Raw genomic sequence first — 23,067 nt, 5'->3', positions numbered from 1 at the left:
TGCGTTGGTAGCGATGGCGGTGATGGTAGATCGGTGATCGGCGGTGATAATCCGTGAATGACTGTGAATATCCAATGAAGACTGAAGCAGGACACTGAGCAAAGACAGGAACACAGGAGCACGAACAGACATCGACACGAGGACCTCAAACAACGATCTGACAAACAGGAGACGAAAGACTGGGCGTTAAATAGGCGGTTGGAATGAGATGCACCTGCCGCTGATCAGGCGATCAGTGGCAACACCCACATGAACCAATCAACATGACATAACATGACTACAGCTGGAGACAGTGCATTCACGAACCGTGACACAAACATGTAAAAGAGCCCAATTCAGTACTCGCGGTGTTCAGGGCTCACGGAGAGGCATCTCAAAACATTTGAACACGAATTTGCTTCTTTTTGCTCTTTTTGCTCTTGTGCCGACAAATACATACAAAATATGTCAAAATACCTGCCTTAGGAAGTATGCTCGAAAAAACTTTCAGTTATTTCTTAAGTGAAAGTAAACAGTTGAGGAAAAAAAATGGGATGTGTATTATATTGGATGCATTCATCGTCTCGTAAAGTGACCGCGCCTAATTTAGCTACTGGCTGCTGTAATGTTAATCCAAGAAAATGAAAGAAAATCACTCTCTTCTCTTGACTGAATTACTTTGTAGTTTTAACAAGAATGAATGCACAGTCAAAACAAAAATTATTAGGACACCAGATATAATTTTTGATATATTTGACTAGTAGGTACAGGACACTATAATACATTTGTGTAAGTGAGTATAGCAAAATTAAGTGAACTGTGACATATTATACCCAAAGAATCTTCATACAGTGAACTACTAGTGAAATTGATTAAAAAAAAAATTTGTACATCAAAAATTATTCAGCACCTTATAAAACACCATGTATTGCTTATGTGTTTTTCCTGAATTGCTAAAGCAACATTAAGCTTTGCTTGGTAATTCGTCAACAATGTATTGATGATAGTGTAAATATTGTCATAATAGCAGTTGCCTGTAGTTTTGGTTGATTGTAATCCATTACATACATTTCTATCAAAGTTATGAACTATCAAGACAAATTTGTTCTGACACAGTTTAACTCTAAGTTCTTGTCATATTTTAGAACCATTTTACAAGCGATAGCAAATAAACTGTAATAATGTGAGAAATGTTGAAGGTTTCTGAATAAATTTGGGTTTGATTGTATATTTCATTTTTACATTGAAGACTTTCCAGTGCTATTTTATATTTAATTATTCAGTTTCTGTACCTTGACACCTACAAACTTGAAAAAAAGCTTAAACATTGCATAAATAGCACAAATAAATAAAAACGAACGAACATACAAATTAAAAATTTCAAACAGGGCCCATTGGTACAACCTTTACTGGGGCCCCGCTGACCCCAGCTACGGCCCTGCAGGAGGACATGCTTGTTGAAAACATACATTTTGCATACACAAAAATGTAGATGAAATGCATACCATTAGAGACCGAGGAGAATTTTTTTTTTTGTTACCACTACTTACTTAAGTGTTTGTGTGTTTAAGTGTTCAGATGTTGCTTCATTTAATGACTGTGTACCACTGGTCCATTCAATTACACTGAAATTATTATACAGTATTATATTTATAGTATTCTATATTTATTGTATTTTTCTTATTTAAACAATATTTACATATATATACACTCATGTACATATATACACACACATACACTATATTTATACAAGATATACAATATAATACATATACCTATCTATATCTATTATATTTCCATACACATGTATATATTCATATCTTTAAATAGCTTTCTATTTATTGTATTATTCATAGTTACTTACACTAAACAATATTTACATACACATACACTATATTTCTACAATATATACACAATATAATATATATACCTATCTATTACATTACAATATGTATACATTATCTTTATACAGCATTACACACACACACACACACACACACACACACACACACACTATATTTATACAATATATACCTATCTATTATATTACATTACACATTTATATACATATATCTTTAGATTCTTATTGTTTTTTGTGTTATTATGAAATTATAATAAAATGTGTATAAGGAAACACTGCCTTAGTGTTGTCTGTTGATCAGAGATACAGAACAGAGTGTGAAATCCATAGTATTTACAAAAGTATATGTACAATATTTACAGGTGAATTTTGGATTTTCAGTTATAATCATCAAAATTAAAAGAAATAAACATTTGAAAATCAGTCTGTGTGTAATGAACGAATATAATATACACGTTTCACTTTTTGAATGGAATTAGTGAAATAAATCAACTTTTGACCAGCACCTGTATACAAACCTTAGCACATCATCAAGGATGAGAGTTTTTAGACTCAGTGGCTCCATGCCTTGACAAGTGGTCCACATTGGTAGTTCACAAGCAAACATGCCACTGTGAACAGTTGGTTCATGCTACCAGAAATGGACAAGGGGATGACTGTGTCAAACAACTCATGCTCTTTAACGTGACGGATAAGACTATGTATTTTTGTGTTTTAATTGATGGATGCAGTTAATTTCTTATTTTTGTTGTTGTAGATGATTTACCAGAAAACTATGATGATGTTGTCATTGTACGACAGTTGTCCGGTGATAAACCAGGTGTGGGATTTAATTTAAATCCTTTTTTTTTCTTTCTTTTTTTTCTTCACATTTTCATGCCATATAAAGTATGTAGTCCAGTGATGACCAAACCTGCTCCTGGAGGGCCCGTGACCAGCAGTGTTTAGCTCCATTTTGTCCCAAAACACCTATCTGGACGTTTCTAACGCTGAAGACCTTGATCAAATGATTCAGGTGTGTTTGATTGTGGTTAGGACTGTGGCGCTCCAGGAGCAAGATTGCACACCCCTGATATAGTCTATTTTCTATAGCGACATGTTTGGTATGTTATTAACGCCTTTGTTTAGCCTTTATAATCACTTTATATTATCAATTTCTGTTATCATGAAATCTCATTTAAATTTACTGCTAATATTAATATTTATGTAATGCATTTTAATGAATGTATTGGAACATAAATTTGCTCGTTTTCCAATAATAGACTATGATGATTTGGAGGAGGAACCAGGAAAACAAGAAGAAACTGAATAACTCAAACCACACACACTGCCTCAAATCCTCAAAGCTTTTCAGGATTTAGTGGTCTTATAAGTTTCAGTTGTTTTGTTACACCAACAATGTTTCGTTACATTTTGTGTTGAAATATACAGTTGAAATTTTTGACAGAATTTTTTTTGACACTTCATAAAAAGTGAAGCCACCACTCTGCCATATTGCTTTGATAGAATTCCCACATATTATATACTGAGTAATTAGGAAATCGTATAAATTTAATTAGAAAACGTCACCTAACGAGTCAGCATTTTTATATCTGAAGTCTCACTGTACATTCTTACAATGCAAACATCTTAAGCCTGCAAATGTTTGTATAATGTTGGGAATTTCCCCTGCTTACTAAAAAATGACATTACTACTTATGCTTATGTAGTTGCTGTAATATTGTTTTCATTATTACAGTAGGCTAACTGAAAATTTTTCAATAATGATTTTGTTAATAGTATGCATTTTGAGGCAGTTAATGATTTAAATGTTGGTTAATAATTACTTACACTAACAGTTTAGTGGACTCTATGGAAACTGTAATTCAGTAAAATGTCATAGAATTAGCTCAGTCTTGAAGAATCTTACACAGATGTTGCTTAGTTAGAAAATACAATACACAAATTATAACCTATTCAGACAAATAACAATGACTGTGTTCAGACTTTAAAAACATGAAATTTTATTTTCAAGATGAGGAGTGCATAATTTACCTATAAATATATTGACTTAAAACACTATTTGTACTTGTACAGGAAAAGTGAAGTTGCTAAGTAGCAGTAGTTTCTCTGCTTAGTGTAGGTTCATTGTGATGCTCACAGTGTGAGATGATGACTGTGCTGTTCTGTTATTATATCATCTTTTTCTATAAAATATATTAGATTAGGAACACAGAAACACAGGTTCAGCTGTGTTTGATTAGGGTTGGAGTTGAACTCTATGGGACATCAGCACTCCAGAGCCGAGTGTTTATCCCTCCTAAAACTACAATAAACACAAGTACATTTATAAAGAACTCCCTTTGACTATATTCATATTGTTAATTACAAAAAAAATAATTAAATTAATAAAAATAGAAAAATCACAAACATTTTGATTAATTAAACCATTGATATTACTCCGAAAGGACTGAGTAAAAGACAATCCCTAAACAAATGACTTATAGTTTCTGTCAAATATTCACAAAAACAGCATGATGTGTCAATGGTATTTTAACATTTTTGTAAGCAATGCTTAACGGTAAAATCTGTGAATAATTTTGTAAGATATTTCTTTAACTTTATTCACTAGGAACCTTTTTTAAGGGAGTGACCACACATGTGGCCAATTAATATCAGATTGAATATTTTTCTAATAGCAGTTTGAAAAAGGAATAGATATAACAATGTCCAAAAATAGAATCTTGATAATTACACTTTTGCATTGAAAAAACAAATAGAACCAACCACAGTGTATTCAGAGCTGAGGAACAAACTGAAATCATTGAGACAGTGAGCTATTATTGTTTCCAAAGAGATGGACTTAAAAAACTATATTAAATTCTTCCCTGAATACTATAAACTAGTATTCCAAAACAAAATCTGAGTGACTGAACAAATTGTTGTTATCAGATAACTGCTTCATATAAGGTGCTTTTCAATACTGATGCTTCCTCGTTTCCTCACTCCTGTTCTCTCGTGATCTGAAAACTGATCAAATGCATAAATCTACAAAGAAATATATTTAAAAAATACTTAAGAAAAAAAATTTACAGCAAAATTTAAAACAGCAAAATATAAAAATTTTCTATATTTCCTTGTATAAATAATTAAGTTTTCAATTTTTTTCCATTTATTTATACATTAATTTCCACTTTTATTTATATATGTATTTATGTCAACATTTATACATTTTCACATTTTTTTTTACATTTTACATAAATTTATAAATCTGGAAATTAATAAATGAAAAACAAATAAATGTGGGGAAAATACAATTTTACATATGGAAATATACTGAATTCTTTCTTTCTTTCTTTTTCTTTGTTTATATATTTATTTTATATTTTTATATTTTTAATTGAATTATAAAATGGCATTACATATAAGAGAGGCTGCTTGTACAGTACTTTAACTAGTGAGAAGTTGACAGTGACAAGAATCTTGTCTGTGCCTCTTTACAATAAAAAAAGTTTTGCTGCCATCTTCTGGAAAATACATCATTGCAGCATTAAACGCACATTTACTGCTTTTTTTTTATTATTCTCCAAATTATAGCCTACTTAATGAAAGTAGATATTTCATTTATTAAAAACACCTCAGAATATCTTTAGCAAAATATAGTTTACACTATGGTGTAATCATATTTTATAATAAAAGAACAAAATTTGTAAAAACCACTTACAATAATATTAAGCATTATTTATCCAGAAACTTTTAAAATGGTATTAAAATGATATGATTAAAATGGTACATTCATTAAAATTAGCCATGAGAAATTGGTTCTAGTAAGTTTGTTTAAGTGTTTGAAGTGTTACAGAATTCAGTCATCAGTGCTTGTGTCTGCTGTGTTCAGGTTCAGGTTTAGATGCTGAATATAAGCTGCAGTGTTTCTGTATCAATCTGCTTTAAGTTTAGTGTGACTTTATCTCCACACTGACTTCTGACTGACACGAGTCTGTCCTCAGTGAAGTGTCTCTTCAGGAGGAGGAGTCCTGCTCATCAGCGCTCACACTTTATTGATATTGTCACGGCAGGGATCCAATGAGGCACGGAGATAGGACCAATTGCAGGTAAGTCATTTATTAAAGGGTAATCCAAAGGGGTAAACAGTCCAGGCAGGGTCAAAACCAGAATATCCAACATAAACAAGACACGAAGACAAGGCAAAGCAAGGCAAGAAGCGACGGACATGAATAAACTTTCAAACATTTAAACAAGGACTCCGTAACACAGACTCAGACAGACCGGGTATAAATACACAGAAGGTAATGAGGGAACTGGAGACAGGTGGGGACTAATCAATTACTAAACAGGAGGAAGGTGACCAAATAAGGGAACAGGAAGTGATAAAGGAGACAGACACCGTGAGAAAGGAGGACACCTAGTGGAAACCCAGGGAAGACAACCCAGACACTGTGACAGTACCCCCCCTCTACGGAGCGGCTCCCAGACGCTCCACGACATGACACAAAACAGAGACCAGGAGGGAGGCGGACAGGTGGAGGCTCAGGGGGAGGGACGGAGGGCCAGAAAGGAAACATGGGGCCAGACTAACAGAGGGGAACCGACAGAAAACACAACAGGAAACAAGAAACACAAAACATAAGTCCATAAGGATATCACGTGGCGCCCACCAGGGCGGAACAGAAGACCACCACAACCGTGTGGTCAGGACGGAAGCCCCCCAGGGCGGAGCAGAGGACCACCCCACCCCTGTGGTCAAGGCGGAAACCCTCCAGGGCAGAGCAGAAGACCACCACAACCATGTGGTCAGGGCGGAAGCCCCCCAGGGCGGAGCAGAAGACCACCACAACCTTGTGGTCGAGGCCAGAGTCCCCCAGGGCGGAGCAGAAGACCACCATATCCTTGTGGTCAGGGCGGAAGGCCCCCAGGGCGGAGCAGAAGACCACCACACCCCAGTGGTCAGGACCGAAGCCCCCCAGGGCGGAGCAGAAGACCACCACAACCGTGAGGTCAGGAATGAAGCCCCCCAGGGCGGAGCGGAAGGCCACCACCCCCGTGTGGTCAGGGCGGAAGCCCCCAGGGTGGAGCAGAAGACCACCACAGCCATGCGGTCAGGACCAGAGCCCCCCAAGGTGGAGCAGACCTCCGTGCGGCTGGACCAACGAGACGACGAAACTCTGGTAATCCCCTGGTGTCATTACTGGACTCCAGAAGATTGGTGCTGGCCTGACACTGCTCATGAAGATCATTGGTGACTTGCCTTTGTTCATGAAGATCAGAGGTGACTTGCCTTTGTTCATGAAGATCAGAGGTGACTTGCCTTTGTTCATGAAGATCAGAGGTGACTTGACTCAGTCCATGAAGATCAGAGGTGACTTGACTCAGTCCATGAAGATCAGAGGTGACTTGACTCAGTCCATGAAGATCAGAGGTGACTTGACTCAGTCCATGAAGATCACCGGTGACTTGACTCAGTCCATGAAGATCACCGGTGACTTGACTCAGTCCATGAAGATCACCGGTGACTTGACTCAGTCCATGAAGATCACCGGTGACTTGACTCAGTCCATGAAGATCACCGGTGACTTGACTCAGTCCATGAAGATCACCGGTGACTTGACTCAGTCCATGAAGATCACCGGTGACTTGACTCAGTCCATGAAGATCACCGGTGACTTGACTCAGTCCTTGAAGATCAGCGGTGACCAGCCCTGACTCCGGAAGGATCACCGGAACCTGACTCGACTACGGAAGGATCACCGGCACCTGACTCGACTCCGGGGAGTTCACCGGCACCTGACTCGACTCCGGGGAGTTCACCGGCACCTGACTCGACTCCGGGGAGTTCACCGGCACCTGACTCGACTCCTGGGAGTTCACCGGCACCTGACTCGACTCCTGGGAGTTCACCGGCACCTGACTCGACTCCTGGGAGTTCACCGGCACCTGACTCGACTCCTGGGAGTTCACCGGCACCTGACTCGACTCCGGGGAGTTCACCGGCACCTGATTCGACTCCGGGGAGTTCACCGGCACCTGATTCGACTCTGGGGAGTTCACCGGCACCTGACTCGACTCTGGGGAGTTCACCGGCACCTGACTCGACTCTGGGGAGTTCACCGGCACCTGACTCGACTCTGGAGAGTTCACCGGCACCTGACTCGACTCTGGAGAGTTCACCGGCACCTTACTCTGACCGGTGGCCAATTTGGGCATTGGCACTGGGTTAGCGGCCATCTTGTGCTGTGGCGCTAGGCTGACGGCCATCTTGGGCTGTGGCGCTGAACCGGTGGCCAATTTGGGCATTGGCGCTGGGCTGGCGGCCATCTTGGGCTGTGGTGCTGGAACTTTGGCTAATTTGGTCATTGGCGCTGGGTTAGCGGCCAACTTGTGCTGTGGCACTGGACAGACGGCCATCTTGTGCTGTGGCGCTGGGCTGGTAGCCAATTTGGGCAGTGGTGCTGGACTGGCGGCCATCTTGGGTTGTGGCGCTTGGCTGGTTGCCATCCTGGGCAGTGGTGCTGGGCTGACGACCACCCCGCCGGAAGAGACAGAAGTGGCTGGGGCATCCCACCGAAGCCGATGCTGCAGGTAGCGCACAAATTCCCAGAATTCCAGTGTCTCTAAATGCGCCATCTCCTTCTGAGACACTGGATCATCCAGCCCGCCATTTAAATAGTCCTTTAGGGCCGCATCGTTGTAACCCATGCCCTCGGCCAGGGACCAGAACACCTGAGCCAGGGTCCCCACTTCATTGCCCTCTTGGCGGAGGGCGATCAACCGAAGATACTTGGCTCGCCGCTCCGCCACCTTGGCTGGGGAACGGAAAAACGACATACCGCTGGTATGTCCTTCTGTCACGGCAGGGATCCAATGAGGCACGGAGATAGAACCAATTGCAGGTAAGTCATTTATTAAAGGGTAATCCAAAGGGGTAAACAGTCCAGGCAGGGTCAAAACCAGAATATCCAACATAAACAAGACACGAAGACAAGGCTAAGCAAGGCAAGAAGCGACGGACATGAATAAACTTTCAAACATTTAAACAAGGACTCCGTAACACAGACTCAGACAGACCGGTATAAATACACAGAAGGTAATGGGGGAACTGGAGACAGGTGGGGACTAATCAATTACTAAACAGGAGGAAGGTGACCAAATAAGGGAACCGGAAGTGATAAGGAGACAGACACCATGAGAAAGGAGGACACCTAGTGGAAACCCAGGGAAGACAACCCAGACACTGTGACAGATATATATGGAGAAAATAAAAATGCTGCTTTCTGATTTGTCACTGATTGTGTTTGATGATTTCCTCTGTTGTGTCAAATAAGATAACAGTGAGTGTCATTGGAAGCTGTGAGTCTCTCTCTCTCTTTAGGGGGCTGACAGGAGCCAGTTTCTTCAGTGTGTTTGAGGGAGCAGAGGAGAAATTTGTGCTGTGTTCTGAACTGTCTGAGAGTATAGTGAAATGGAGAGCTATCTGGCATATATTTTTGTATCTTCATTTGTGTCACTCATTACAGCCGGTAAGTATACACTCAGAATTAAGAGATAGCTAAAGGAAAAAAGAAAAGATAAGATACAACATCTCTTTTCTATATTCTTTTAATAATTTTTAAGCATATTTGTGGTCTTTGTGTGTGTGTGTGGGGGGGGGGGGGGTGCATACAAAGGGATGGAAAGCTTTCTGACACTTATTTTATTGTCTTCACTGTTTACACTCATTACTGCTAGTAAGTACACTCAGTGACAGATGAAATTCAATATATTGTTTTTAAACATTCTATATTGTATTGATTTACATGTGATTATACAATTACATGTTATTCTTATAACTTCTATATGGTTAATATTTTGTTGTTGTATGCTTATTTATGACGTATCCCTCATGTACAGACAGAGTAAATGTGAGGCTGGTGAATGGTGACAGTCGCTGTGCTGGTCGAGTGGAGGTTCTTCATGATGGTCAGTGGGGAACAGTGTGTCATTATTCCTGGGATCTGACTGATGCTGCAGTGGTGTGTAGAGAGATGAGCTGTGGAGAGGCTTTACAAGCACCAATATATTCTTACTTTGGACCTGGATCAGGAAAAATCTGGATGGATTCAGTGCAGTGTAATGGATCAGAGTCTACATTGAAGGACTGTGGATCAAGTGGATGGGGTAAACATTATAGCGGCTGTAACGGTCATAAGTATGATGCTGGAGTCAGATGCTCAGGTAAGTGATTTCATGCAGCTCATTGTTTAATCACTTATCAAACTTTCTTCTCTTAACACAACATATGCAATATAAAATAATTTTATACAGTTTGTTTCTGAGCTAGTTATAAACAATGAATTTAGGGTTATGGTTATTTGTGAAGCTGTGATGCTGAAATGACCCAGGTTTTTATTTACAATATTCAATCGAAGGATAGACTTAATCACTCACAGTTGTTGTTTGTTTGTAACATTCACAGTAAAACAGCTTCACTCACCATGATTCTAATTTAATTGGTTTTATGTATTATGCAAATATGTAGAAACCATAAACTATGGACGATTTACAAGACTTGCTGATGGACCTCACCTGTGCTCCGGGAGGTTAGAGGTGCTTTATGGGAACACATGGTACGCAGTGTGTGACACTGTCTTTGACCAGGAGGATGCAGAGGTTGTGTGTAGAGAGCTGGACTGTGGGGCTCCTGTACAGGTGCTGGGAGCAGCTGCTTTTGGCAAAGGAGACACTCAGATGTGGACACAAGAGATTCAGTGCAGAGGAAATTAATCACTCATACGATTGTGTCCAACTTCAAATTACATAGAGTGCTCTCAAGACAACAACGTGGGACTGATATGTTCTGGTAAAATTTCACTGTTTATCCTGTCAGTTAATAAATCGAATACAACATTTTAATCGCTTAAACATACAACCCGAATTCCGGAAAAGTTGGGACGTTTTTTAAATTTTAATAAAATGAAAACTAAAGGAATTTCAAATCACATGAGCCAATATTTTATTCACAATAGAACATAGATAACGTAGCAAATGTTTAAACTGAGAAATTTTACACTTTTATCCACTTAATTAGCTCATTTAAAATTTAATGCCTGCTACAGGTCTCAAAAAAGTTGGCACGGGGGCAACAAATGGCTAAAAAAGCAAGCAGTTTTGAAAAGATTCAGCTGGGAGAACATCTAGTGATTAATTAAGTTAATTGATATCAGGTCTGTAACATGATTAGCTATAAAAGCTTTGTCTTAGAGAAGCAGAGTCTCTCAGAAGTAAAGATGGGCAGAGGCTCTCCAATCTGTGAAAGACTGCGTAAAAAAATTGTGGAAAACTTTAAAAACAATGTTCCTCAACGTCAAATTGCAAAGGCTTTGCAAATCTCATCATCTACAGTGCATAACATCATCAAAAGATTCAGAGAAACTGGAGAAATCTCTGTGCGTAAGGGACAAGGCCGGAGACCTTTATTGGATGCCCGTGGTCTTCGGGCTCTCAGACAACACTGCATCACTCATCGGCATGATTGTGTCAATGACATTACTAAATGGGCCCAGGAATACTTTCAGAAACCACTGTCGGTAAACACAATCCGCCGTGCCATCAGCAGATGCCAACTAAAGCTCTATCATGCAAAAAGGAAGCCATATGTGAACATGGTCCAGAAGCGCCGTCGTGTCCTGTGGGCCAAGGCTCATTTAAAATTGACTTTTTCAAAGTGGAATAGTGTTTCATGGTCAGACGAGTCCAAATTTGACATTCTTGTTGGAAATCACGGACGCCGTGTCCTCCGGGCTAAAGAGGAGGGAGACCTTCCAGCATGTTATCAGCGTTCAGTTCAAAAGCCAGCATCTCTGATGGTATGGGGGTGCATAAGTGCATACGGTATGGGCAGCTTGCATGTTTTGGAAGGCTCTGTGAATGCTGAAAGGTATATAAAGGTTTTAGAGCAACATATGCTTACCTCCAAACAACGTCTATTTCAGGGAAGGCTTTGTTTATTTCAGCAGGACAATGCAAAACCACATACTGCAGCTATAACAACAGCATGGCTTCGTCGTAGAAGAGTCCGGGTGCTAACCTGGCCTGCCTGCAGTCCAGATCTTTCACCGATAGAGAACATTTGGCGCATCATTAAACGAAAAATACGTCAAAGACGACCACGAACTCTTCAGCAGCTGGAAATCTATATAAGGCAAGAATGGGACCAAATTCCAACAGCAAAACTCCAGCAACTCACAGCCTCAATGCCCAGACGTCTTCAACCTGTTTTGAAAAGAAAAGGAGATGCTACACCATGGTAAACATGCCCCGTCCCAACTATTTTGAGACCTGTAGCAGAAATCAAAATTGAAATGAGCTCATTTTGTGCATAAAATTGTAAACTTTCTCAGTTTAAACATTTGCTATGTTATCTATGTTCTATTGTGAATAAAATATTGGCTCATGTGATTTGAAAGTCTTTTAGTTTTCATTTTATTACAATTTAAAAAACGTCCCAACTTTTCCGGAATTCGGGTTGTACTAAAATCCAATTGTTCAACATTTCTAATGAGCATGTTATGCATTATGAATGGTAATACAACAACAGCAATAAAAATAAACAGTTAGTTCTTCCCTCTAAACTATCCCGTTATGTCTTGTTTAAATACGTTTTAATTTCCTGCAGGTTACACTGATCTCAGACTGGTCAATGGTCCTGACATCTGTTCTGGTCGAGTTGAACGTCAGTACTTCAGTAAATGGGGCACAGTGTGTGATGCATGCTGGGATATGAGAGCTGCCAGTGTCCTCTGTAGACAGCTGAATTGTGGGATTGCTGTGTCTGTTGTGGGATCAGAATGGTATGGAGAGGGAAACAATGAAATCTGGGCTGATGTGTTTGATTGTGACGGGAATGAAACAAAACTCTCAGAATGTTCCATCTCTTCATGGAGTCGAGCTGAATGTTCTCATAGACGAGATGTTGGAGTCATCTGCTCTAGTGAGTCCATTAACTGTGAGATTTACTAATATCCTGCTTCTGAGAGACTTAACCTTATACAATATACAGTACTTGTTCCCTATACATGAACTTTTTTAGACTTTAGATTAATGCTTGTGTGATTTAGGTTTTGAAATTAATTATGTAAAATGTAATAAATATATAAATCATATTTATTAAATAAATGTTTCTCTGTAGTCTTTAACACATTTTCAGTATTTTAGTAAATTGTCAAATCTTTCACTCAGATTCCTCTCTGGCTCTTCATGACGGTCTGGTGCGGTTGTCTGGAGAGAGACAGTGTGAGGGGGAGGTGGAAGTTTTCTTCCATCAGGTCTGGAGGAGAGTTCTGCTGGACTCCTGGAGTCTCTCTGAATCCTCTGTGGTCTGCAGACAGCTGGGAGTGAAGCCCCCAAGAGTTCAAACCACAGAATTCCTGACAGAAAACCACAGAGCTGCAGGTGCATGTTTGTGTGTGTGTGTGTGTGATAGACAGAGAGAGAGAGAGAGAGAGAGAGAGAGAGAGAGAGAGAGGGAGTGTGTGTGTGTTTGTGTTTGTGTGTGTGTGTCAGTCAGCATCTCTTCCTGTGTGTATTTTTAGAGGGTCATAAACAGGGACTTATATGTTTGTACATGTACAGTAGATGCAGGTGTGTGTCTGTGTTTGTCTCTTCCTGTGTATATTTCTGGAAGTAAGAAATGGGTTCATAAGTTTGCTAATAGGCCTAAACACCATGGATTTATTTCTTCAATACGTTAAATAATAAAAATAATTTGTTGTGTTGTCACTAACACAATGTTTTATAATCGAAATGAAATGAGGATTCAGTCTGTTTGTAATAATGAGCATGTTTCTGTTCTGCTCTTCTTTAACAGGGAGTCTCATCTCTGAAGAACTGCATTCTGGGTATGAAGATGCTGATGAGCTTCTCTCAGGTTAGAGAGCTGAACACACCAGATAATTATGACAGATAATTATGCATTTGTAGTGAACACACCAGATAATTATGATGATGTCATCATTAATAGACCGAGCTCTCGAGGTTTAACAGGTGAGATGCACAGAACTACATTTTTAATCACCCTTCACATATTTACATGAGTATTGTGATGTGCTGGAGAAAGCTGGCTGAGATCAGATCTAACTGCGGTTTAATAGAAGTAAACGAGAGAAAAAAAATGGGAAACTGGGAAACAAAAAACACACAGATGCGAAACACAGGCAAAACAAGCACCAAGGGAAACACAAGGGACATTTATCCACCTTATTGTTCAACACACAAGTAAGTCATTTCTGTGAATGTGAGACTTCTGGTTCATTAGCTGCTGTAGGAAAATAATGAGAAAATAACATTGTGCAGTAAACAGTAACATTTCATGCACTACAAACCAGTGTGTTAATAATTAAGATTATACATGAAATACATTAATGATAAGGTAAGACACTCCAGTTTGTAATATCAAGCAGCAAAAAGAGCTGTTTTGTACAGCTAAAAATAGCTGGAAGCGGATGAGACCGGAAGCCAGACACATAAAATTTACAAAAGAACACACTCTTACAGAAAAAAATAAGATGGATACACTGGAGAAAAAAAGAGACCAATGAGTTACTAAAGCAACAAGCAGATTGGTGTGGCCAAATGAGTGGCAATGGCAACTAATGAGGTTAACAATAAAGACAAACAAGGCACAGCACAGACAAGGACAGAAAACACACAGGAAACATGTAACAAGTATCAGGCCCTGTCCACAGGAACATGGGTATTTTCAAAACTGCAGCTGTTTCTGTGTGGTTTGGTCGTTCGTACACACACAAACACAGTTTCAGGTCCCTGAACACGAACCTTTTTAAAAACTCCTGCCAGGGTGAAGATTTTCAGAAACTCTGATTGCAGTGTTGTTGTGTAGCAACTTTTAGCTTGTGATGTCGCAGTGCACACTTTTTTCAGGCTTCGGATTAGACAGCAAGGCTTTATTGTCTTTTATATCGCCACTTGATGGTTTGGCAACTTCCACATGCTCTTGACAGCACTTCATTCATAGTGTGTATTTGCATTTTCAAAAGTTTTTTTTTTTTTTTTAATGGAGGAAAACTCCTGTTTATAAAAATACCAGTGTATTGTAGACTAGGCCTCAGATGTGTGTTCTGTGTAATAAAGTCACTCAAGGGAAAAATGATCCTTCAAATGAGATGAAGTGTTTTATAAACTGATATGACATGTTTTTCTTTTATTCTTGATCAGAGAGAGTTCAGGAGGAGTATGATGATGTGATGAGTGTCAGTGAAGATGTGAGAAACCTGTTGGGTAAGTTATTATAAACCTTTTATTCTCATTATATTAACATCTTTATTTTAATTTATTCAATGTTTTCATGTTAAGACTTTTAAAATATTCATCCAATAACAACATTTGGCCTGATTTAATATTTTGTATTTAATAACAGATTATGATGATGTGGATGAGGAGTCAAACAATAAATTCTGAGTGATATTGATATTGATATGTTAAAACTCCGGTTTTTATACCCCCCCCCCCCCCCCCACAGACACACTTTTGTATTAAAACTTTTAAGCCTTTGAGAGTTTTGTATTTTTTGGGCCTTGTTGATATCAATAAAATAAAAACTTTTCAGACTTTTTTTGTGTATTTCAATATAAATTACACAAACTATGAAATCAAACTTGAGATCTTACCTTATAAAGCACAACCCCAGTGATAGTTGAAGACATCTTAAACATATGACCAAATGACCGTGAGTGATTTAACAGTCTTCAGCATCACTGCAGCAAGCACTAGAGATTTGAAAGTGGATAAATGCTGAACAAAAAAATAGTCTAACTTATAAAATAATTATTAAAATAATAGTTATTGTTATTTACATTGTTAATATGTTATAAAATGTGTTTTTAACCAGTAAATAAATATGCATATTGCTTGTCTGCTGGGCATTTTACTTTTATATGCATCATTTATCAGGATGTATAAGTGTTGAGTTATGTGTAGTTCAACAACCTGTAAGACGTTTAAAATAGGTTCACTATAATCTATATGCATCACTTCATAATAACTTGTACAACATATTATGACTTAATGCTTAACAGAGCATTAGAACCCAGTGCAGCTCATGTTTTATCCATCAATATAAAACAAGTACAGCTGCCTTTTTGTGTGACGTCACAGCAATTTCATCTATACAAATGCTTCAGTCATTCATGAAAAAATGGTTATGTCCTGCTAATTTATGATTCTTTTAATATTCGTTTGGTCGGAGACTGTCCTTCCCTGTATGGAGGGATTATTGGGTCAGATTATAAACTAAAAGTCTAAAATAGTGATGTGTCGTTCGTGAACGAATCGTTCTTTTTGAACAAATCTTTTAGGTAAACGAATCGTTCTCGTTCACGTAATCCACTGACTCGTACTTCTCGTTCAGTGAAGTTCCTCCCTTCACAGCAGCGCGGCGCTATAAGCAGCGCATGCGCAGCTCAGTGAACCGGGTAACAACCATTTCATCCTGTCAAAGAATTACTCAACCTCGAGCCAATAGCCTTCGAGTATGAGATGTGACAGAGTATGTGATGTGTTGAATGTAGTGAACGAATACGCCCTTAATGAACAAGTTTCATATGAGTCTGAACTAGATCTGGAGATCTTATCGTTCGTGAACGAAATGACTGAACTGGTACCCATGTCGTGCGTGAATGAGTTGAATGAGCTGATACATGTCGTTCGTGAATGAAATGACTGAACTGATACACATGTCGTTCGTGAATGAGTTGTATGAGCTGATACATGTCGTTCGTGAATGAAATGATTGAACTGATACACATGTCGTTCGTGAATGAGTTGAATGAGCTGATACATGTCGTTCGTGAATGAAATGACTGAACTGATACACATGTCGTTCGTGAATGAGTTGAATGAGCTGATACATGTCGTTCGTGAATGAAATGAACTGGCACATAGCTTATCTCGTTCGTGAACGAAATGAATGAGAGTAAACCGGGTTAGTCTGCCATTTAGCATGTCAATCTCGCAAAAATGCAAAGCGCAGTTAAGTACTGTACTGTGCACATACGCTTGTTTTGATATTTAGCAACTCCACGTTTAATCCCCGATTTATGAATGTGAATATATAATATACAAACTGTCTGACCAAACAATTAAAATGCTAATTAGGCAAGAAAACCTTGAGCTTTGTTCATCTGAAAAACTTAATTAGACTTTATACATTGAATGTGATTATACACACATTTTAATAAAGCCAGATCAGTTTTTGTAACAAGTGAATACGTTCGTTAACTTAAGACTTAACACATAATACACTCTTTTTTTTGCCATCTGCTGGCTTATTTTGTGTAATATGAAGAAATGGTCACTGAACGAATCAGTGAACGATTCTGAACGAATCATTTTGGTGAACGAACTGAAAATGAACGAATCTCTAAAAAGAATCATAATTTCCACCACTAGTCTAAAACTAAAAGTCTTAAACCAAAACTAAAGATCTAAATTTGAAACTTAAAGTCCAAGTCGAAAATTTATTTGGTATTTAGGATTGGGCATTTGGTATTTAGGATATGGCATTTTGTATTTAGGATTGGGCATGTTCTATTTAGGGTTGGGCATTTGGTCATTTAGCCATTTAGGATTTAGAATTGGGCATTTGAAGATTGAGGATTGGGCATTTGAGGATTGAGGATTGAGGAGTGTATGCAAATTAGGAGGCGTGGTCCAAATACTGGAGGCTGGGTTTGAAATGGCTGGTGTGCAGAGGCACCTTATGGACAGCAGAGGGAGCTCCCAGTGCTAAGGAGCACACTGTTATGAAACTAAACGGAGCAAGTGAGTGGCTTGAGCGAGGACTGTGTGATAACTTCAACTTAATGACAGCTTTGTAACATTTGTGGGCTCATACACAAAGTCACCAGTAAAAGGAGTGCTATCGGTCTGACGACGAGAAAGCAGCAGACAGTGCAGCAGGCAAGATGCTAACATTAGCTACTAGTTATATAAGCTGATATTGCTAACATGCTTTAGTAGGGTATTATTATATTGGGACATGCTGTTTTGTTTTTTAAACTGTGGTTAACCCCTCTGACATTAGTAGATACACTCCTTTCACATTGCCACTATATGGTCTTGTTTCAGTTTTTTTTTTTTTTTTGCTATATAGCCTATATATATATTTAAAAGATTGTGAGAGAAAAGAAATTAGGCTTGTTCGACTTGAACCGGCGCTGCACACTGCAAGACCGATCGGTTTATGACATCAAAGTACTGGGAGAGTGATTCAAAAGCATAAGGAGCGTCTACTCTCTTTGATGTCATATGTCGTGTGTGTATGTATATATACACTCACCTAAAGGATTATTAGGATCACCTGTTCAATTTCTCATTAATGCAATTATCTAATCAACCAATCACATGGCAGTTGCTTCAATGCATTTAGGTGTGTGGTCCTGGTCAAGACAATTTCCTGAACTCCAAACTGAATGTCAGAATGGGAAAGAAAGGTCCATCCAGACATCCAGTATGCGGCAGTCCTGTGGGAGAAAATGCCTTGTTGATGCTAGAGGTCAGAGGAGAATGGGCCGACTGATTCAAGCTGATAGAAAAGAAGAGCAACTTTGAAATAACCACTTGTTACAACCGAGGTATGCAGCGAAGCATTTGTAAAGCCACAACACGCAGAACCTTGAGTCGGATGGGCTACAACAGCAGAAGACCCCACCGGGTACCACTCATTTCCACTACAAATAGGAAAAAGAGACTACAATTTGCATTTTCACCCACAGGACTGGCGCATACTGGATGTTTTTCCCTTTTCACACCATTCTTTGTAAACCCTAGAAATGGTTGTGCGTGAAAATCCCAGTAACAAGCCTAATTTATTTTCTCTCACAATCTTTATAAAATATATATAGGCTATATATATAATAAAAAAAAAAAACAGAAACAAGACCATCTAGTGGCAATGTGAAATGAGTGTATCTACTAATGTCAGAGGGGTTAAAGGGATAGTTCACCCAAAAATGAAAATTATGTCATTAATAACTCACCCTCATGTCGTTCCAAACCAGTAAGACCTCCATTTATCTTCGGAACACAGTTTAAGATATTTTAGATTTAGTCCGAGAGCTCTCAGTCCCTCCATTGAAACTGTGTGTACGGTATACTGTCCATGTCCAGAAAGGTAAGAAAAACATCATCAAAGTAGTCCATGTGACATCAGAGGATCAGTTAGAATTTTTTGAAGCATCGAAAATACATTTTGATCCAAAAATAGCAAAATCTATGACTTTATTCAGCATTGTCGTCTCTTCCGTGTCTGTTGTAAGACAGTTCAAAACAAAGCAGTTTGTCATATCCGGTTCGCGAACGAATCATTCGATGTAACCGGATTTTTTTTAAACAGTTCACCAAATCGAACTGAATCGTTTTAAACGGTTCGCGTCTCCAATACGCATTAATCCACAAATGACTTAAGCTGTTAACTTTTTTAATGTGGCTGAATCCCTCTGAGTTAAAACAAACCAATATCCCAAACAAACCAATAGTTTGTCACAAACTAAATATGTTTTGCTTGTACAATAATCTCATATCTAATTTATTCAACAGCTGAAAGTGTCTGATTATAGTGAAGATACTGAGATAAACTTAGTAGCATTGGGCTGATCATGTGATCTCAACATGGCTGCCAGCAGGCACATTTACTGGGCCTTTCAAAGTAAATAAACTACATAAGGTTCACACAATCGGCAAAGTAACATTTTTGATTGCACTTTGAAGATTATGTCGGTTACTGTAGCTGTCTCAGTTATATAATTTTTTTGTGGGTTGCAGCCGTGGCTGAAGTGTTACAGACATACCAGCTTACCAAATATGTCAATCTTTAACAACATGTTGCAGTTGTGTGTTTTTCTTACATACATGTCCAGGTGAGTTCTTACCTGGACATGTATCACATTAGCTCCAGTATAAGCACTGCACTCATAGAAAATTCAAGTTTGCTTCCTGTCAAATATAGCAAATACTATTAATCTGTGCTTACTGTGTTGAACAAGGTGATGTTAGATAAAGACAGAGCATATTAGGTATTATTCATAATTTACTATGATATACTGTGTGATTGACATCATAAGAGACGTCCACACCTCTGCTAGCATATCAGCCTCCTTTGTCTACACTTCTCTCTCATTCTCCTTGTCCAATTTGTTGCCAAGGATCATGACAGGTATAGGGTCGCCTCCAGCCTCCTGTATGCTGGTCAGCCAGGGGCGGACTGATCTGAAACTGTCCTCCATTGTGATGTCATAGATGACCACCACACCATTGGCCTTAGGGAAAAACTGCTTGATAATGCTGCGATACCTGCAGGGCACAGTGACATTGCTTTTTATTAATGCTCGATGTTTATCATCAGTGACAAGTGAGATTATGTTTTGGTTATGCCATAGATTACTCTAGACAACAAGCTTTTCAGAGATGCTTAAAAGGATAAGAGTACAGAAGAGTACAAAACTCAATCCTGTTTGTACTATGTAGGTATCAGGGCTTCACCTTTCTTGGCCTGCAGTGTCCCATAACTGAAGAGCCACATGACTGTCTCCCAAATTCAGAGTTCGCACACTATAGTCAATGCCTGTGTGTGTCAATGCGACAGTCAAAGCACAATTTAAATGTTTTTTTTTTTTTTTTTGGTTGGTTGAATGTATACAAAATTATACATTTATATATATTTACATATATAAAATATTGTTAAAAATTGTTCTTTATGAAATCAAAACGGGCAAAGAAAAACACAGTTCAGGGGTGAAACTATAAACTCTGCAGAAAGTTAATTGATGGTGTTTGACAATCTGCTGTGCAGTGTGTGCCAGGGTTTAAATGCAGGCAGTATGACTTCTCAAGCCCTTTCATGTGATGCCTCCTGCTTTAACAAATCCATCTGATATAGCATAGTGGGCTTTAACTAACACACGGACACACATTTAAACACAATTAACTGAAAACCCTTTAAGAACACTATGCACAATAATGATGCACAGACTTTAGATACCAAAGGTTTCAAACTTTTGTGAATCAGTGGCCATATAAACAGGGCCGTCGCTAGTGGGGTGAAAGGTGGTGACGATTATAAGGGCCCACGGATGAGGGGGGGCCCCCAGAGATCTCAACCTACTGGCTGAGGCCAGTTTAAAAAGATGCTCAGGACAGTTGACGGGCCACTGCTGCACATCATCACGAAAGCTTAGCTTATCTTTTTCACGTGTTTTTAAGCCTTACCACGTGTCGATTTAAACATTAAAACATCCAAACACAAGACACGGAAAAGCTTAACAGAGTAGCTGGTTACTCGCGCGCTGTGTTCGGTGCGCACGCAGAGAGAGAGCCGCGTATCACGGACAGCGACACTGAACCGAGCTCTCTTCTGCGAAGTTCTCCTTGAAGTTCCTCCTGAACCTGAACGAACAAATACAAATTGCAGTTTGAACAAACATGTAAAAGAGCCCAATTCAGTACTCGCGGTGTTCTGGTGTTCAGGGCTCACGCAGAGAAAGGTGTCTCAAAACACTTGAACACCGAATTTGCTTCTTTTTGCTCTTGTGCCGACAAATACATACAAAATATGTCAAAATACCCGCCTTGGGAAGTATGCTCCAAAAAACTTTCAGTTATTTCTTAAGTGAAAGTAAACAGTTGAGGAAAAAAAATGGGATGTGTATTATATTGGATGCATTCATCGTCTCGTAAAGTGACCGTGCCTAATTTAGCTACTGGCTGCTGTAATGTTAATCCAAGAAAATGAAAGAAAATCACTCTCTTCTCTTGACTGAATTACTTTGTAGTTTTAACAAGAATTAATGCACAGTCAAACCAAAAATTATTCGGACACCAGATATAATTTTTTATATATTTGACTAGTAGGTACAGGACACTATAATACATTAATGTATTGAATTAGTGAAATAAATCAACTTTTGACCAGCACCTGTATACAAACCTTAGCACATCATCAAGGATGAGAGTTTTTAGACTCAGTGGCTCCATGCCTTGACAAGTGGTCCACATTGGTAGTTCACAAGCAAACATGCCACTGTGAACAGTTGGTTCATGCTACCAGAAATGGACAAGGGGATGACTGTGTCAAACAACTCATGCTCTTTAACGTGAGGGATAAGACGTTCAACATGTACCCTGAGCCTAGCCACAGACTAAGTGTGTGTCACTTCATCAGCTGACATTTATTTTCCATTGGTCAGGAAAACAGGCCGGTGGACTTTACATGGCAGTAGGCTATCAATTAAGAAGCCCTTATCCACCATTATGGCCAAGTCAGGGGTAAGAAGGTTAATGATCCCTGACTGTTTGAACAGCTCCTGGTCACTAATAGACCCTGCATACAGTGCAGAAACAAATGTTATTGCACCATGAGGTGCCATTCATACTAAAGCTTTGAAGGTGCAGTGAGACTTGTAATTTGAAAAGACCTCACTTTGTAGAAGCAAAGATCATCATGTAGAATCATTAAAATTATTCATGAGAAAGTGGTTCTAGTAAGTTTGTGTAAGTGTTTGAAGTATTCAGACTTACATGAATTCAGTCATCAGTGCTTGTATCTGCTGTGTTCAGGTTCAGGTTTTGGTGCTGAATATAAGCTGAAGTGTTTCTCTATCAATCTGCTTTAAGTTTAGTGTGACTTTATCTCCACACTGAGACTGAGACTCATTGGCAGCTGTTTCACTATTCAACACACAATTTAGATATGGTTTCATTCATTCATTTATACATTTTTATATTTTTATTAAAGTAAAATCTGCAGAAGGGCTCACATCTAAATACCATAATGTTTCCATCACTATGGAGAAACCTAAAACATTAAAAGGGTCAAAAATAAAAATGACAGGTCAATGACTTTAACTGATGGGTTTCCTTTCTTTAAGGTTTCGGGCCTCTGAACAGTAAAACTGTTTGTTTATAGACCTTTTTAAGGTAGAATGCATATTTTAATATTTATGCATTTTAATTGATGGATGCAGTTAATTTCTTATTTTATTTGTTGTAGATGATTTACCAGAAAACTATGATGATGTTGTCATTGTACGACAGTTGTCCGGTGATAAACCAGGTGTGGGATTTAATTTAATTTCTTTTTTTTTTTTTCTTCACATTTTCATGCCATATAAAGTATGTAGTGCAGTGATGACCAAACCTGCTCCTGGAGGGCCCGTGTCCAGCAGTGTTTAGCTCCATTTTGT

The 23,067-nt window shown here is 38.8% G+C and overlaps 2 protein-coding genes across 2 annotated transcripts in view; both read left to right on the top strand.

Annotated features, from left to right (window-relative positions):
- LOC132098560 (antigen WC1.1-like) overlaps positions 1 to 23,067 on the top strand; it is a 285,661-nt gene that overhangs the window by 180,232 nt on the left and 82,362 nt on the right. The window lies entirely within an intron of this gene.
- LOC132098825 (soluble scavenger receptor cysteine-rich domain-containing protein SSC5D-like) lies at positions 9,191 to 13,044 on the top strand. The gene is made up of 4 exons (XM_059505049.1): positions 9,191 to 9,354; positions 9,725 to 10,048; positions 10,353 to 10,673; positions 12,489 to 13,044. Exons 1-3 carry the CDS (start codon positions 9,297 to 9,299, stop codon positions 10,595 to 10,597), a joined length of 627 nt encoding a protein of 208 aa, XP_059361032.1. The 5' UTR covers positions 9,191 to 9,296; the 3' UTR covers positions 10,598 to 10,673; positions 12,489 to 13,044.

The sequence above is a fragment of the Carassius carassius genome, chromosome 22 (genome assembly GCF_963082965.1).
Source record: "Carassius carassius chromosome 22, fCarCar2.1, whole genome shotgun sequence".
NCBI classification, from domain to species: Eukaryota; Metazoa; Chordata; class Actinopteri; order Cypriniformes; family Cyprinidae; genus Carassius; species Carassius carassius.
Note: the sequence above shows the minus strand (reverse complement) of the source record. Positions and strands in the feature narration are given on the sequence as shown.